General features: G+C 38.5%; 1 protein-coding gene across 1 annotated transcript in view; it reads left to right on the forward strand.

Annotated features, from left to right (window-relative positions):
* LOC140238225 (uncharacterized) overlaps window positions 1–19,800 on the forward strand; it is a 69,190-nt gene that overhangs the window by 41,319 nt on the left and 8,071 nt on the right. Inside the window, exons 3-7 of the mRNA XM_072318161.1 lie at window positions 9,978–10,147; window positions 11,849–11,999; window positions 17,706–17,860; window positions 18,588–18,741; window positions 19,658–19,754. Coding sequence (XP_072174262.1) covers window positions 9,978–10,147; window positions 11,849–11,999; window positions 17,706–17,860; window positions 18,588–18,741; window positions 19,658–19,754 — 727 coding nt within the window. The remainder of the gene's footprint in view (window positions 1–9,977; window positions 10,148–11,848; window positions 12,000–17,705; window positions 17,861–18,587; window positions 18,742–19,657; window positions 19,755–19,800) is intronic.

The raw sequence follows: 19,800 nt of genomic DNA on the forward strand, positions 1-19,800 counted from the left end.
ACGACAACGCGCCCTCCTCATCATCATCAGTTTTGCTGTTCTGACAAACATTTTCCAGCGTATCGGCTACGTTCGATTTTAGAGCGGCGAGAGCGGAAGACATGCATAATTAAGTCTGGGAAAGCGTAGGAACAGCGTAGCTAAAGCGGCCAACAGCGTTATCGAAGCAGGAATGAAGCGTCGTAGGAACAGGCCTTGATTTTATACGAGAGTAGAGAACTTAGTTAGAGCGTCGTTAAAGGGGGAAGGTCGTGCTTTGATCAAGAAAGCGGCGCAGCAGCGGGACCATGTCGTCGGTGTCTAGTTTAGACTATTCCCGTTCTTGTGCCGCTGTTACTACGGTCAGAAAAACCTGGAATTGTTACGCTCATCCCGCGGTATTTACACTGTCACTGCTCTCTCCCCGTTTGAGCTACGATTCAAAATAGGTCAATCTTGATGGGGAGATGAGGAAGAAATTTTGAACCAGTTCAAAATTTCTTCCCGATCTGTAAAATTGCCAGATCCAACCCCATCACCCAAACGCTGCTGCTACGATGCTCCCGGTCCCCGTACACTTTTGCCGCTCTCTCCCGATCTGACTGATTGAATAGATCGGGATGCAGATCTTGATAGTGGAATTACATGTGGGGACACTTTAGGAACACTCCGTGGGGCCCCGTACAGCTATATAACTGGTTTCGGTGTTTTTGATACCTCCTTGAGTACTACTTCCATTGCAAAAGAAATTATAGCAATGATTCTTTTCACTTAGAATAAAATAATACGGGAGCACTTTCCAGCTACTGGCTGGGGGCCCCTTAACTGGATGGATTTGTGTTTTACGTATCTCAGCTGTTAATTCCACTGCCAAGGAAAATAGGCATACATGACTGTTTTCACCTAAAAACAATTAATTCATATGGGGTGGGAATACCTTGGGGCTCTACCTGTCAATGGCCCTGCATCCGGGCCAATATCGCACCTCTTTTAATCGAATTCTTTAATGTTGAATTAAATTTAGCAAAAATTTCGCCTAATTGACATGGTAGTTCAATGTCATATTAATCACTTCATTCAAATTTATTTTGAAACATTCACATTACCTCTAACCTTATTCTAAATAACACTTTTTCAACTGAAATCCATATATAAGACAAGTAACATTCCACTATCCGTTCATTCATAAATTCATAATGATATAGTCACGTGATTACATGCCGCGCTCGTTCATTCAAATTGATTTCTGGCCATCTAATTTAACATGTTCTGCAGTCAATTAAACAGATATGTTCATGCTTGGCCTCTTTCCTTATTTTCTTTCGTCGTAGTTATTGTTTTGTAAGCATCATAGCATTTCATGTTTTCGTATTCGTTTAAGAGACTTTGACACCATTTTTTAACGTGCTTTTTGAATCCAAAGAAGTAAGAAGCCACAAATTATCTGGCCGTTACGAGCGCTTAATTATGAGCGGTCGGCCAGTTCCAAGAAGTCAAGGTTATGATCCTCAAATGTTTTTTTTTTTTTTTTTTTTTTTTATAATTCTTTCTATGTCTTCTAGAGATATACGTCTGTATATATTGTGCTGTCATGACTATAAAAAATGAAGTTAAGCTGCATTACTGGTACACGTATAGGCCTATAATGACATGTATATGAAAGAGAAGGAGCGTTACCAGTCTGGTTACAGAACAACCAAATCCAGTTATACTAGATAAGAAATATGACACTTTTACTGCTTTATAACAGTAATTTATAGATGAAACGAAAACACACATAGAAAGACATCTTAAAAAGATCTGAAACAAAGAAATAGCATGATTTGAATTTGAATGAACACGTTTGGAATTTGACTGTCTATCCCGAAATTTAATGACTGAAATACACTTTTCGGCAAGTCAAGGCGAATTTGAATGAACGAAGGGTACCAGCCAATTTGAATACCCATTTTACGAATTCGAACCTTCTATCAAAATTAATGAACCAACAAAAGTGCGAAATTGGCTGGGAAAACCTAACTGGCTTTGATGTTTTGGGTATCTATGATGTAAACTAAGGCCTATACTTCGATTGTAAAAGAAAAACAACTATGACTCTTTTCAGCTAAATGATGTCATAATAATTATGTGGGGGAGGGGCAATTTATGGCTACTGTAACCTGGGCCCAGTACAAGATGAAATGACTGGTTTTCGTAATATGGTCATCTTGGTTGTGCACTATACAGAAGTATGCTTCCTTTGCAAATTTGTTGAGTGTTTTGCTACTGTAACCTATGGGACCCCGTATACAGGATAAGATGACTTGCTTCAGTGTTTGTGATATCTCTGTTCAGTAGGCCCTGATATCAACGTTACAAAAGAATTTGTAAGACCATTTTCAGCTGATTCACAGTACCAGATGGGACACTGTGGAGCTACTGTCTAGGGCCCCATACAGGATAAAATAACTGGCTTTGGTATTTTGAATATCTGTGATGGGTACTACTTCCATTGCAAAAGAAATTAGCCGTGACCCTTTTCAGCTGAATGAAACTAGTGTGTGTGTGTGTGTGTATGTGTGTGTGTGTGGAGGGGGGGGGGCACTTTGGGGCTACTGTCTGGGGCCCCGTTCAGGATAAAATAACTGGCTTTGGTGCTTTGGATATCTTTGATGGGTATACTTCCATTGCAAAAGAAATTAGCCGTGACTTTTTTCAGCTGAATGAAACTAGTGTGGGTGGGTGTGTCGGGGGGGGGGGGGGGGGAGCTCCTTTGGGGCTACTGTCCGGGGCCCCGTACTGGATAACATAGCTGACTTTGGTGTTTTTGATATCTCTGATGGGTACTCCTTCCATTGCAAATGAAATTAGCCGTGACACTTCTCAGCTGCACGAATGAAATCAATGTTTGTGTGTGTTTGTACGTATGGCCTATGGGGGGTGGGGCAATTTGGGGCTACTGTCTAGGGCCCCGTACAGGATAAAATAGCTGGTATTGGTGTTTTGAATATCTCTGATGGGAACTACTTCAATTGCAAAAGAAATTAGCCATGACTCTTTTCAACTGAATAAAATCAATGTTTGTGTGTGTTTGTACGTAGGCCTATGGGGGGTGGGGCCCTTTGGGGCTACTGTCTAGGGCCCCGTACAGGATAAAATAGCTGGCATTGGTGTTTTGGATGTCTCTGATGGGAACTACTTCCATTGCAAAAGAAATTAGCCGTGACCCTTTTCAGCTGAATAACACCATATTTCTGGGGCCCTTTGGGGCTACTGTCTGGGGCCCCGTACAGGATAAAATAGCTGGCATTGCTGTTTTCATGATAAGTACACCCAAAGGAACAATATCCACCAACTTTTGTCCGTGACCCCCTTCGGCTGAATAAATCCATTTTTCGGGGTCCCTTTTTGTGGTCCCTAGGCTTACGGTACAGGATGTGACTTGCCAGCAATGCATTTTATTGACCCTTGGACACATCCCTATATGATGAGACCACTAAAAAGTGTGACCCTTTTCAGCTGAATAAATCTTCTGGGCCCCCGGTCTAAATATCCCCAGAACATTTTTGTTCATATTCCAGCTGGGATATCCTGTAACACCTTGAGCTGAACAATAGACACAGCTACGTGCCTTACCATTCTTGCTATGTCAAAAAATTGTCAGAAATATTTGCATAAAAAAGAACACGTGACGCTGTTGTGAGTAAGTGCAGGTGGTAAATAGCCATGAATGGAAAGGCACATAACTGTGTCTATTGTTCAGCTCAAGTGTTACAGGAGGATGACCTTATAAGGCCATGGCCTCATCGATCACCTCTTCTGAATAGAGTGTTTCTGTAATGTATTATAATTCATGGATGTTTCTTTTCCAACAGCGAGGCACGGACCTACGAATGGACTTAAACCTACCACTTTGAAGTACGAGATCCGCCGCCACCTGACTATGCGCATCTCAATGAGTATATACAGGTGTCTCGAAAATGATGATTACATAATGATGCATTATCACTGACAAAAGAATTGTTTTTCTAATTTCGGTCTTTTTTGTCTGATGCGCCTTATCAGACTGAAACGTCTTCGAATAAACGCCAGAGAAGCAGTAAACCTCAGAGCATGATTGTTCTCGTTTCATTGGATTGAGAATCACCGATTCGCTCGCTAGCGCTCACACATATGACTTTGTCTAATAGTAAGACAGACATATCCTCTTCCCTTTCTATCTGTTTTTATTCTGAAAAATGTGCGGAAAAGAAGGAAAATGAGATATAAATCATGATCAAGTAGCTAAAAACTAAGCTTCTTCTTCAGAAGTACCTGCACTTCGCTAATGAAAATGTAGGAACGGTGATATACTAATACAGTTCTGAGTTTCAGAAAGACATGGGAAAATACACTTTCAGTTCCATAACTTTCGTATTTCGAGGTGCGATTTTCATGAACAGTGTACCAATCTGTTCTTTTCAGTCAACTCATTTCAGCCAAGTCAACTCGAGCGTGGCGCAGAGTATAGAATACACTTCAGATCTTTTGCTATAGTGCATGCTGTTCCACTCAAAGCGGTACTATGTGGACAATAATTACTACTTCTCGCAGACAAAGGAGCTCAGGCTATAGGATTAATTTTCACCCTCATGACTCATAAAATCTCCAAGTAAAGTGACAGTAAAGTAACATTCCCCAGGCATTGTGAAGATGGTATTTCCCTCTCTCCGTTTTGCTGGCAGAGTGCGAGCCATTGACAACCCGGTTAAGTGGTAACTGATATTGGTTCAAAACATATAGTAGATCTATCAGTCCTGGCGTGCCTGGTATAAGCCATGTAACGGCGACACTCAGTGTATTTGGATAGACAAACATGGGTCAATTACAAGTATAGTCTGGCGGTTTCTTCCTCACATCTCCTACCTTTGCGAAGTGCTGGGTAAAGGTGTAAGATTTCTAGACAAGGAACAGGAACCCTCGATATGTGTGTTTATTATAAACGTAGACAAATACGTGTGCATAATCAGTAACTCACTTAAACACAGAATTAACAGCCACGAAAAGAAACTTTAAAAACGTCAAAAATTAAGTTAATTTAACAAAACACATGAACCCGTCGGGAAATTTGGTTCAAATACTCTAGTATATGGTAAAGAGCTGAATGTTTCCAATAGGGAAGATCAAGATCGTATGTAGCCTACATATGCCAGAGTCATTAAGGCACAGACGGCGGATGAAGGAGTCATCTTGCTAGGCATATTTAGACCGGGATCACCCCGACAAGGGTATGATCATCGTGGGATGCTGCATGTGTATGCTGCACTTTCTTTCGCAGGCAGGCACTTGGGTAGTTTATTACAAGGGTAATGTATGTGTGTGCGTGTGCATGTGTGTAAGTGTCCTTTTCGATGCTAGCGAATATTGGCTGAAGTGATAGCTCCGTGTCATATAGCACAATGTAAGTAAGCTGCATTACTTTATATGGTTTTGAAAGAAAGGAGAGAGGAGAGAGAACATGTCAACTAATTCAGGACCTGGAAATCGTGTTTTTCGAGCAAAAAGATGGAAAAAGCTTGAAAGAGATACAATCATGCAAAAAAAAAAAATGATATCGCGAAGAATAGTGGAAAGGAAGGAGTACTGACGAAGACGTCAATGAAATACACGATCGAATTTGACTTTTGTATGCATGCATTTCTTGGTCGTATAGAAGATCGACATCATGAAGGCTGGAAAAGTATGGCGTGATGAAGACGAATGCTGAAAATCAAACGGAATAATGACATTATTAAAAAACTTACTGGACAAGCCTCAATGCTACATAAACCTGATCAAATGCAGAGTATAGGAGAAAGAAACAATAGCACATGCATGTTTGTAGATTGGTGTTAGAATGGAGAGTGAAAGGAAATACATCTATTGAAAGGAAACGATGTCAAAGAACTCTTGTCTTATCACCCCAGGGCCTTAGAGAGTTCAAGGAAATGGTTTGGCTGTCCCCAAGGACCAGCTCAAGAACATGATTACTGGAATGATAGATAATGTCTTCAGGCAACATGGTCCGTATACGCCTATTCTTTGTTGAGTTAAAGACATTCTGGTTCGGATGTAGATGAGACCAGAAGACGGATGAAAAATGTTTTGACAAGCTGGAATTTGTAAGATAAATAGCACAGTTAAAAACTGCATATGCGTATTGATAGTTGACAGAAATGATGGCTTTCAGGGGAAAGAAGTTTCGGTTATATACTCTTAAAAAAACAATTATGATAAGTCTGTGTGTAAACATGGTGTAAACAATGGATTAGCAATGAGGCGACGAAATCATCACCTCATTTTAATCATACACGGTGTATATAGCACACAGGTGGTTGGGACGAAAATGGAATGGCATTGCATTTGAAATCTAAGTTCTCGTACATCTATATGCGTCTATATGATTTTTGTTTTCTCATGTCGTCTTTTCCCCGATACCTTCACATAGGTGCAATTCCACGCACTGTTAAAATTGTCTTGAATAAAATACAGTAAAATCAGAGAAACAGATTGATTTCAATGTGATCAAAATCGGTCCCAAGAATTAATGTGAACTTTAAAATGTTCGCACAAATTCACGATTCGATGATATCAGTCGCAACCACCTGCTCAAATATATAGGCAGTTGAAGTGTCAAGCAACTCTCCAACAGGTTTTCCTTTCGTGCAGTAAAATCAAGAATTTAATGTTATTTCAATGGAGTCATATAACTGCAACCTTGTGATAACTTAACAACGATTATTTTATGGGTAAACAGATTGGATTTACTACATCATCGACCATCGGCATGATTTTAACGATACATACATATATATATATATATATATATATATATATATATATATATATATATATATATATATATATATATATATATATATATATATATATATATATATATATATATATATATATATATATATATGGTTATGCTTGCAAACAAAATGATAAACTTATGAATTGATGATATCATTCCTGACAACTTGGACAATGTGAATGTACGCCAAAACCAAGGGGAAAGTTTAGATTTAATAACCTTCTTATTCCCAAGTAAGATTATGATGACACATCTAGCATTCTGATGTTTGTCTACTTTTACTCTCTTAACTATGATCATCTGAAACATGATTTGGAGTTGCACTTGAAAGCTATTTCAAGATGATTTTGGAAGCGGAAAGTATACAGACAATTTACAAGGAGACAACATTGTACGTGTAAAGACCCAACCCCGGGGCAAAACACTCATAAAAACACGCTATAGATCCGGTAGCCTTCTTCTTTCAAAAAAGCGACAAAACATCGAAAGTTTCTTCCTCTCTGCATGGCTACTATCTCTGTTTCCGGCATGTTTCCCCCGGAACTTTTCTCCACGTTTAGTTGTTGAACTGTAATAGCTGGAGTACGGTTACAACAAAAATAACTCAGTAAACTTTATTACAATCAGACAAAATTAATAAAAGATAATGAATTCTAAACTTTCGTTGTCACTTAAAGGCACAAAATAATGTAGAATATTGAAGTTCATATGTTGCCTTGAAACAATTCATGGTTAAAATCACGCAATCAAAAAATAAAGACGCCTACCACTCTCATGCAAATTAAATTTCTTTTGATGTATTCAGTTATAAGGTTATGCAAACATTTTGTTTAGTAACCACAGTGTATATTCGGGATTATATCATAATAGGTTGCAATGGTTTTTGACCTTATGTGCATTTTCTGATCAAGGGGAACTCCCATATGTCGATGTTTCAGTGTATCAGTTGGATGAACAATAATATAGATTATACGGAGGGAATGATAACACACAGGGGAAAGTAGAGCGAAATAATTCTAAAGAGCAACGTATACAAGTTTGTAATTGTTTGAGCGTCCGACTATTTGCATCATATTTTGTTGTGTGTATAAAAGGGTTTTATACCCTGAACTGTAAATTTCCAACAAATGTAAGGCTAAAGCGTGGTATTATATCACCATAGCAACTCGAAAGCACGTGGATACCCAGGCTTTTGTCTCTAAGGGAACCATACCAATTGATACATGAACAATGAGGAAGTATCAAATTACGAGGAAGCGAAAATCTCTTGCACAACTGTAAACGCATTAACGTATACTGTTCTGGCAGATATACAATAATCTACTGACCGCTTACATAGATAGCTAAATCTGTCGTCACAATAATTGTGACTATTGTATACGTGATACCGGTTCAGCCAAAATCTCACAGGTGCACCAATTTGAAACCTGCCCCCCCCCCCCCCAAAAAAAAAAAAAAAGTTGCTGATGCACAGGTCAACATAACCTTCACATTCAGTTCACTTTCTCTCTCCAACTTTCGGGGCATTCAGCGGCTTTTAGGAAACATAATTACATGCCATTGAATCTCGTTACGATGTGTGTATTCTTCGTGTGAGATTAAGAGGAATGAACTCGCTGTTATTCTCATAAGGTGCATGGCATATGAATGGTTGCTGTCAGCATTTGTTAAAATCATTTTGACTTAAATAACGTCAGTAAAGCTCGCCGACAAAAGCAAGCCTAAAAATCATATCAAAATTTTATTAGATCAACATAAATGCCTGCACATTGTCCCTTGCCAGAGTCGTTAACATAATCACTATAGTATCTAAATCTTATGACTTATGTTATTCGTAGCATTAGGCCTTCTTGCCTTAATGACTGTGGAGAGAAAATCAAAGAAGAACAGAGAATTTTCAAAAAATGCAAAACCTTAATTCATATCGGGTTATATCTGCATTAGTATTATATTTAGATGGCTCTCACAAACATCAAATCGCTGTTATGGAGCTCAGGGTTCTTGATTCAGAGCATGACTTACGCGTTACCATGGAGATAAACATTTCCAACAGTGTGTGAATCATGTCACAAGCGTCGCCCCCTGCTTCCCCATCTTTGTTCACGGATGGCTTCAAGGAGCTTTAAAGATGTGCTTGCTATATTGCCCGCGGCACTTGCCCTCACATTATGATGCTTCCCATTTCGACACATACCTCAAAAACCACTGGCATTACTCTGGCTGCAGTCGTGTCAAATGTAGAGTCCAATCATCCAACGTGGTTCACCGTCAGTCGTGACTAAATCCTCCAATAGTTGAGAATCGCGAAGAAAATGGGTTGCAGTGGCGGATCGATGGGGGGGGGGCGCACCGTTTAATTTTTGGAAAATAAAAAGATAAAAGAAAAAATTGAAAAGGGCCCGTGACCCCCCACCCCTTCCCATTACCCTTTAATATTTTTTGAGGAAACCATCTTTGTCAGGGCGCTGAAGCCCCCTTTTTTTCCTTGTCAGCCGATGAAACCCGGAAGTGGCACGAGAAACGGAAAAAATGCACGGTCTAGTCCTTTTTTTTTCTGTATGCACCAAAAACATAATAAAGGTACTCGAATGTGGATTGTATCTTTAGATTAGATAAAGCAAGTATTATTTTGAATGTTAGTGATCAAACAACATAGCTAAATAATATATCTCGTATACGGACGTCACACATATTGACTTTTCCTGCTCACCAGAATTCCTCTGCAATATCCGGCATCGATCCCTCAGATAAGGTTTTACAGTTATGGACGCTATCAATAATTGACCAAAAGTTTTCCCTGAACTTATCATCTCATAATAAATTATACCGAACTACCGATGATTTTGCAGACTTAACGATTGTGCCTGTGCATACTTGTTCATGATTGAAGTTTCCAAACTTTTCAAATGCAGTTCAAGGACTTGGAATTGGTGTTTTGTGTATGTTTGAAAATAGCTCTCTACAGCATGCAAAGCTTACGAGACAGTGATATGACTGATTGATTCAGAGGTTAATTCTTCGCCTAGTTCCAATTCAAGTAATAATTGTGTGGAGCTTATGATTATGTGGTTGCAGCCTTACGTCAAATATTCCACATGATCCTGTTGAATGTCACATCATAGCATCCATTCTCGGTGATTGTTTGATAACGTGACAGTTCTGGAATTTCTGCTGCAATTCACAGGTTGTTCCACTGGCGAGTGGGGACACTGTGGTCCAGGTTACGCTGTTGACTTACACCAACCCGTCCAGTCGCCTTCAGTCCGGTGGGTGCTGTGACCAAAGCCAAGGAGGGGAAACATGCCGAGACAGATGCGACAACCGATACCAGCTCTGCGTCGACCAAATGAATTCGTAAGTATCCAGGGTGTGTCTTTGTTAATTTGTTTGTTTGTTTGTGCATCTGTTTGTTTCTTTGTTTGTTTGTTTATTTGTTGGTTTGTTTTCGAATGTTTGTCAGCATGCAGCTGGTCCGGGCACGTGAATAATGATCTGAGATACCTTCAGTAACACACTTCATAGACTGGCGGGTTGGTTTGTTTTGTTTTTGTTTTCCTTTGACAGATGGAGGCAAAAAAAAGAGATAAACACGAGGATGATCTTTATGATATTACTGTCTTCTTCATCTAAAGTAGCCTTCTCGGTGTTGCGCTGCTCTATACCAGAGGACCCCGTCATAACCACGTACCCATTAATATACCTTGGTCAATAGGACATGTTTGAGTGAAACATCTTGTCCAAGGACGTAGACACTTGCCGGGATTCGAACTACGGACTTCCGCTTGAAAATCAAGAGTCTTATCCAGTACGTCACAGTGCCCTGTGTATCTGGGTATATCTATAAACGTAGAAATACGGCAAAACTGAAGTGACCGTACTCAATGTGCAATTTCCTATAAAAGAGAAAAAAAGATCAAACAAAGTTGATCATGAGGCTAGAGATCGTGTTAAGAATGTTGAGAATAATGATATAGAATAAAGAAATGTCTCGTCATTTCTGTTTTTCGCCAGGAGACAGTTGTTGTGTCTATTAATGCGTGCCAATCATTCCATAATTCAAGATTTCCATAATGCTAACTGTCACATTCCCGTATAGATTTGCACAGGAAATCTCTTGAACGGAAATTGCCAGGACAGTTGGAATGTTTCAACTTGGCAAAGTGGCGTGTATTATCGCATTGATTCCACCTCTCCATTGACATGATTGAACATCACTCATCGTTCCATCGTTTACACTCTATAGCCCTGATTTAGCATGAACGTGAGCATAGCACTATCATGTTTGCCTAAATCTCGAACAAAAGTAAGGTATCATTAAACAGTGATTATTCTCTTTCGAGCATCCATGTGATTATGTTTTAAGGGAATAAAACCACAGAAGTTATTATATAATAAAGGAAATAAAAGGGGCTCATACATGTGACGAAATCAACAGTAAGTAATGCAAACGGCACTGCGGAAAATCGGTCACACGGTTATTTTTGGTGGACAAAAAAAAGAAGAAAATACTGCGAGATTTGCTCCTGTGTCTATATGCATCTTGTTTTCGTGACTCTGTTCCCTTGAATGGTTTACCTCAGAAAGAAGGTCGGTATGCAACGAAGTACTAGGGCACAAAGGTTGTCCTTGAAATTTGCGTTAAATCTGACAGATCTTAAAAGACAAAACCAAAATAATGTTCGACTGTCATCATTTATTGTACTTCTTGTTTTAATCATTCATTTCTGTTTCGTGCAGAAATACCCCAAACAAAAACATCTTATTAGTTCGGATTAAATGCATATGATTATGATTTTGGGACGCGATTTATGATAATGATACAATGTATCAAATTATGCCGACACTGATAAATCTTGCTATCCTGACTGTGCTATTGAAAACGGAATACAGAAATAAAACTGAACTGAACTGAACGGAATTGAATTTCCCGAATTTCAGCTACGAGTGCATCTAATTTTCGTCAAGTCTTCCCATACAATCTAGGCTAGAGCCCCATTGGAACATGAAAACCCTCAATGTCATATATTTTTTTTTTTTACCCTCTTCCTCATGCAGTAACGTCGACATGTCTCCCTGTGAGTTCTTCACAGCGAACATTTCCAAACTGGTGGACGACAGTGACAGCGTGACCTTTCCAGCAACATTGCCGACCGTAGAGGGCGGTGCACTGGAAAATCCTTTCACTTTCTTCATTCCAGGACCCTGGGTAAGTAGACAGTGGTGAGAAGATGTCCTGTACTCATAATACGTAGAATGTTCATATAATAATTGAAGTAAATTCCCTTTTGTTAACAACGAAAATGCAGACTTTGAAAAATAATACATTGAAAATGCTTCTGAAACCTTTGATGATAATCTATGAAGTACTACACAAACCTCTCCAGTTGATAAACGTGACGTAGTTACTCTGTGATACATTTATACATTTTAGATGAATAATTTCACATTGTAGTCAAGAACTTTGAATCATATCATGTCGATCTCGGTACACGTCTTCTTTTAAAGACCGGGGCAAAACTTTGCATGACTGCGTTCAAGGTTGCTTGCCGTAGAACCATAACACCTACCCACTAGATATTGATTCACAAGAGTCATCTGTTGATAGTACTAGTGTGCGTCACATTAAATGGTGATAAATTGTATGAATGAAATAATGTGTAAACTCCACATACTATACTACAACAGACTATACTATAGTATGTATACTATACTGTTTTGTACTATTCTAGTTGAATATCATAAAAGCTATCAATTATAGGTTCTTTAGAATCCTTCAAAATATAATGTGTCAACATTTTTCGCGGTGATTCTGATTAAAAATATAACTGTACTATGACTTCTCATAACCAGTGAGGACTTTTGTTTCGATGCCGTAATAATCATCGCGAAGAAACCACTCACAATATGGGTCTATAGGCCTATGAAACCATATTATGTATTCAAGTTTACAGGCTATCGCAGGGAACATGACATGTTGCAAGATGTAACAAAGAGGAAAGAATCAAAAGGCTGTATAGTTTTAACACATTCTCGAACCAAATCCCACCGACCTTGGCTCGACCGCGTTGTTGCTGGTACATCCTTTTTCCTTATCGGGGCATATATCGTTATGAGTATGATTTTTATTTTCAAAGTCACGAATGAAAAATCTAGCGGATTATGATATCCTGGGTACGATCCTCGCGGGTTTCCCCGCAGCATAACGTCTCGTATGACAGAAGTTTGTCCTTCTGTTTATATGGCCATGTTTACGCGACAGTCCTGGGGGTGTTTCATAAAGCTGTTCGTAAAGTTACGAACGACTTACGAGCGACTGGTGATCAGTTCTTGTGCTGAATTATGGAAATTCTGATAAGTATATAGCACATCAGAATTGATCACCAGTCGCTCGTACGTTGTTCGTAACTTTACGAACAGCTTTATGAAACAGGGCCCTGGTGCCATTTTTATTTGCACGTTGCAGTGCAATACGTCAAAGGCATTTTAACGCACCTCGATTGTTTAATCAAAATGTTCCGATCTTGTTTCGGCGAATTCTCTCATCTCGCATTGACATTCGCCTTTGTTACATTTTGCATTTTGAAGTTTTCGTTCCCTGAACTTTACACATAATAGTGTAGCGTTCTTGTTAATAAATGTAATATATTGTTTTGGATTCTTGCTTGTTTGTTTGCATGTTTGTTTAAATCAATCAACATTGATTTTTTTCACATCATTCTCAAAGGCAATAATAAGAAATTGTCTTACTCTGAAACCATAATGGTGGTATAAAATGTCAGGATTTACCGATAGGGGTATCTGTTCAAACGTCGAGAATGGTAGCGTCACAGTAGATATTTTATTCAAAGATTGAGGACAAAAACAATCACAAGAGCACATGATAATAATGTACCAACATAAAATAAATGTATGTGTTGATATTGATAAAGAGGAAATGACTAAGAATATAATACACTCTTTGTTGTTTTTCCTTTATTCAATAAATCAGTCATAGATTTTCCCATTCTGCCTATAACATGAAAAAAAAAGACATGCAATACAATACAATTCAAAGAACAAAAACTAATCACATACACCACACACACACGCGCACACACACACACACGCACACACACACACACACACACACACACACATCATATTAACCTATTTCTTAGGGAAATCAGATAATTCAAGTATAATGTAAACTGCAGCTTTTTGTGGATAAAAGATGAAACAGATTCAGTGGCTATGCAGAATTCTCACGCATGAACTAAAGGAGCTACAGTTTGATTCAATAAGTGTGCCGTTACTTCTTCCTTGTTTTTTCCTGTTTTTATTTCTTTCTTTTCTTAATCTGCGTAAAGAAAGATGTTATCCGGTTCACAAGCAGACAAGAGAGTTGGCATCAAATGAAAATTCCCTGCATAAACTTGACTGTGCAGCGTAAATCAAGCAGCTTCATGCAGCGCTCGTTTTGATGAATTGGCGACTGATCAATTTACCATTGACGTTCCGTCAAAGAGGAGACCTGGTGTTGGAATAATCACCATCTCACACGGTGGCAAGTCCTTCCGAGCGCTTGCTCCCCTGGCAATATATCAGGGAAAAAAAGACAAGAGAGGATGACGTCACAAAGGACTTCTCATCCTCATTAGTCAGAGGAGATTTAAGGAAATTGCATTTGAAGGGACAATCGATGTCAAAGACCTTCGAGGCACATGAGTTCGCCATATTTCAGAAAGAGGATTATTCATCACGGCCAATGTGGAGGAAACAAAACACAGCTGTTTGTAAAAAAAAAATAAATAAATAAATAAAAAAATAAAGTCTCAGAAACTGACTTTTTTTTTGGGGGGGGGGGGAAGGTTCACATGAAGTTTCTGAGAGGGTGAATGTGATAGAAAAGAGGCAGTGTAACTCGACAATGAGAACGACTTTCATTCAAGTTAAACATCATACTCCCCCAAATGGAATATTATGGACACTCTATCGAAACACGGGAGCATTGTGTACTCGTGACTTAATTCCATGTTACAGAGAGTTCAGATTGAGATCTGGGAAATAACTTATCTGTTTCGTGACCATGCGAAGAAAACATACACCCACATCATCATATGAGTGTCAGGAGAACACACACACACACATGAGTGTATATGAAGAGCTTGCTTCCAAGAGGTGCTAAATCCATAATTTTCAATGGATTTAGCGCCTTTTGGAAGCAAGCTCTTCATATGTATCAATAATATACATAGATAGAGAGTAAGAGACAGACAGGTAGAGAAAGAAGATAGTGTAATTATGTGATATAATGTATTAACTATTCCTACTACTACTACTATTACTACTACTAGTAGTATAAGTAGTAGTAGTAGTAGTAGTCGTAGTAGTAGTAGTAGTAGTAGTAATAATAATAATAATGATGATGATAGTAATAATGATGATGATAATGATAATAATAAAAGTGGTAATGAAAATGATGATAATAAAAATACAATAACTGTATATCATTATTACAATATCATCATCATCGCCATTATTTTGGCAAACCGAGTACATAGATATTTTTTCAGTTCCAACGAGAAATTTACTAAGCTCGACACACAATGCGTCACAGAGATATATGAAAACTGAAGCAAGGTCACATATAATATGAATGGATGCAGATTTGTGTCACATAATACAAGTGTATGTCCATGACGTCATTTGCATACACCGGAAAGACGCACATACATGTAGTTCTGGCAATCATGGATCTTCGAATGATACGACATTCAACATTCGACTTTAATAGCAGAACCACAAGGAACTTATGTGGTTCCAGTCTTGTCCCTTATTTCATTTCGTATATCATTTCCAGTCGATAGGCAAGATCGACTCGTTCTCTCGTCCAGAAATTAAAAGCTGGCAGCACGATAACCATCAACACCACATCGGTGCGTGGGATGTCGATTTTTACCGCGATATCCATTCCCGCCATAATATTTAGCTTCCCCTCCCCTCATCAAATGTCAATGCAAAGGCGAGACAATTGTTTTTGCAGATTGTGTAATTAGGCTTCAGTACTTGGAAAGCAGATGATATGATACTTCTGGCTTATTCTATAGTAGCAAGCTACAACAGTTTCATTTCTCAGGAAAAATAACTTCTGGCTTATCCTAGCAAAAAGAAGCAAGTGGCACAATTGCCATTTCTCTGGAAAATAGAACCATCACTTACATCGAAAACATAACGATGTTGTGACGTCTTAACTTAGATATATGCATCACCACTCACGGTATCACTCAGTACGATGCATGCTTTAGCTCAAAACACGGTATCCAAATATGGGATACGCTACGTCTAGTGCAACAATGCTAATGGCTCTAAAATTGGGTTAATATTTGTCCTTTTTCTCCTTTTACCAAAGTATAATACGTCGTCGTTGCGTAATACTTGACAAACCATAATTGCCTTTTTATTTCATTTTTCTTCCTGTCTTAACTTATTTTTGTGGTTTTGTCATCCACCACTTCACATGAAACAGACTATGAAGCGGATCGAGTCGCCATGCTGATTTCGAGCCTAATATATCAGGAGTAGATGGAATAGAGATCCAGATATAATAATGTTGGTGACGGACAAGAAAAACAAACAAACAAACAAACAGACCACATTGCTGTGGAAAGACATGAAAGACGTGGGCGTTTCTGATACACTTATTTGTTGAGTTGCTTTAAGTATTTCATACATGTATTGCTGAAGGGGAGCGTATAGTTTTGGTCGAGACCTAACTTCAGGTTTCTATTTTTTTTTTGTGAGATAATGAGAAACCTCTCATGAAATATGAAAGAGCATGTAATTTCAAGAGGGATTCAGCGTTTATTTGATGAAAATTGGTTTTAAAATGGCTGAGATATCAAACACGAGCATTCCAAATAAAAAGTGGGACCCACCTTTTATTAGGATCGCCTTGTTTTATTTTTTTTTGGGGGGGATGTCTCAGTGATTCCAAAACGATTTTCATCTAACAAACTTTGAATTCCTCTTAAACTGGTATGCTCTTTACTATTTCATAAGTAGTTTCTTAGTATCTCACAAAAGGTTACAAGCCCAATTCTCATCTCCACCAATACTATACAATCCATTTAAGATGCGCACGCGTCATTTCAATTTTAATCTATTACGTTTTTCTTTTTCCACAGAACAAAACATAACATGCAAAAATTACAAATTGACCTTTAATACATAACAGTTGACTGTACGATGAAACTAGAGTAATCAACAAATTAAAAGCATATAATGCATAGCTTTCAACCAGTTATGTATAATGTTACATCATCCATGCTTTGAGGAAAATTAATGTAGAATCGAGGAGTCGACTAAAAAGTAAAGCTTGTATAATGTGGACAACTCGTATAATCGACTCAAGAACTTACAAAAGAAAAATATTAAGCCATTCTACGCAGGACAGACATTACAGGACAGACAAGACAGAAAGAAACAAACATAAAAGCAATTAAAGCACAAATACAAATAGAAAATCACAACAAAACAGTACTCAAATCAAAGCAACTCTCCACTGATGTCAAAGATATCAGTAATGCACACTCAAATCCATCACACATATCCATGTAAAATAATATGACGAAATGTAATGTGAGCCGCTACCTAATAATGCATTAATGAGCTACTAGTATTCTAAAAGAGCAAGAGACACGCGTTACCTAATGACATAGAATCATTTAACTTGTCCATATGACATGATGCACCTCTCTAAAGCAAACCGGCATAAATGAAAATTATGGTAGATACTATTAATCTTGTTATACCCCCACCCAAACATAGTGTACATGGGGTATATAGGAATCATTTTAAAACGGAAGGTAAAATTGACGTTCTCTTTTCTTTTCTTTTTTTTTCATTTTCTCCTGACATGACTTCTCTTGTGCAGAGAGGTATTCGAATCAAACTACGCGTACTCGACGTCGACCCCGACGGTGAAGACGAGGTCGACATCCTTGTAAGAGATGCAAGCTACTACCCGGATGCCAATCTGCAATCCACTGTGCAGTGGAAAGCGACTCTCGAGGGTTCGGGAGAAGCAAGGTGTGAATGGATTCTGAAAACCAGTGAAAATTACCATTTTTAGTATTTCATCAATAATCACGTTGTCATAACCCCCTCCCCCCCCCCCCCCAGCAGATTTAAAAGTACTTTACCAATCGTAAGGATGATGGCAAATCTAGATGATGGGATATATGTTCAGCACGAACTTTACGTACTGCAAAAGATAGAGCAAAATATAATTATGCATCCGCAGTCTCACACTTTTTTAATAAATGGTAAAAGGGCATGACAGTTATCATTTCAGACATCGTGGTCTATAAAGAATTTACGTTAATGTTCTATTTGAAAAGCATACCCTTCACAGTCTGTCCTTTAATGCTTATTGTACGTCCTTCTGCAATGTGAGGTAAGAACTTTTTCAATGACTGTGTACACCAGAGTTGCAAATAATGGAATCTTAATAGCCACCCCAAACGTCGGAACGTTTGTCTGTCTGTCTTTCTGACTCTGCATATTTGTTTCGTTGTTGTCGTTTTAATAGATATGTTGAACTCTCATATCCCTCATCTTACTTTTTCCTTATGATTACTACACTTTGAAGGCAACAGAAAAATCTACCACGTACACTGTTTAAGTACTTAAGAACATTAAGAACATTTCCAGCTAAAGGGGGAGTGGTTGTCACATTTATGATTTCAGTAAACAGGTACGCATAGTCTTGCTGAGTCAGCTTGTGTTTTTTCCCTATCCCTTTCTCCCTGCCCAGGGTGAAGACGGAAATTCGTGTTTACTGCGCACCGAACTTCTTCGGGCCGAGCTGTTACGTATTCTGCAAGCCCAAATCCAAAGCCTATACCTGCGAAGAGTACACAGGCAATAAGATCTGCAAACCAGGATTTACCGGCGACGAATGTGAAGTGGTAATTTAACATATATACATATTTTTCGCTAAATACTCGTATTTCCCATTTCCCCCGAAACTCCTACGAATAAATCAAGCGTATGATCTGATGGTTTAGACGGACGCTGCTGTGTGAGATTGTTAGTGGATAATTCCAAAAAGAGATATCAAACTCTTGATTTCCACCACTGTGTAACTATAACTTTTTTTTTCCGGGGATATAGATTAATCTTACATTAGGATTCGTTTCAGACATAAAGCATCACTTTGTAGTTTAGATATGTAGTCGAATGTGAAAGGAATCGGTATGTGTCCGCACATGTTTTCCGATAACACAAATTAAATGCTGTCGTGCCACATCCCACATAATGGATATACTTAGATAAAGAATGAGAAGGAAAAGAAAGTGATGACGAAGGATGAAAGAAAGAAGCTATAAAAGGGAAAATATAGGAGGGAAAAGACTAGGAAAAGAAAAAAATCCGAGCAGATAGGGGCAGCGTTACGAATTGATCACACACGTTCACGCTGGTTTATGTTATTGCACATTCTTCAATCTTCAGAGAGGTAGGGAAGACCTCCCCAGAGTAGTGTGTATAAATGGTATTCTAAACATCGGAAATGCATCGACATGCTTACCTATACGATCTAGTGAAAGGGCTTTGTTTTCATCGCTATAGATGCAACGTTATCTTGACAAGAGTGATGTGTAATTGTCTTTCCACTACAATCATTTCATGCACCCGACTCACGTACAATTTGAGTGATGTGGCATGAAGGGTACGATGTAAAAAAAAAATCCTTGTTGGCGTTCGTCCAAACTTGTCAAAAAATGACGAAACACGGTGTTCTGTTATCATCGAACTTTGATTTTTTTTTCACAATATGGTTGTTCACCAGTTTCTATGAATTTTCGTTTGTATTTTTCATTCAAGAATATAGATGAGTGTGCTTCATCTCCGTGTCAACAACGTGCCCGATGTAGGGACAGGGTGAACGGCTACATCTGCAAGTGCAAGCGAGGAACCTATGGTAATCTTATACAGTATCTCTGTCATTGTATATTCTGTTATACTGA

This window comes from Diadema setosum, chromosome 14 (assembly GCF_964275005.1).
Source record: "Diadema setosum chromosome 14, eeDiaSeto1, whole genome shotgun sequence".
Taxonomy (NCBI): Eukaryota; Metazoa; Echinodermata; class Echinoidea; order Diadematoida; family Diadematidae; genus Diadema; species Diadema setosum.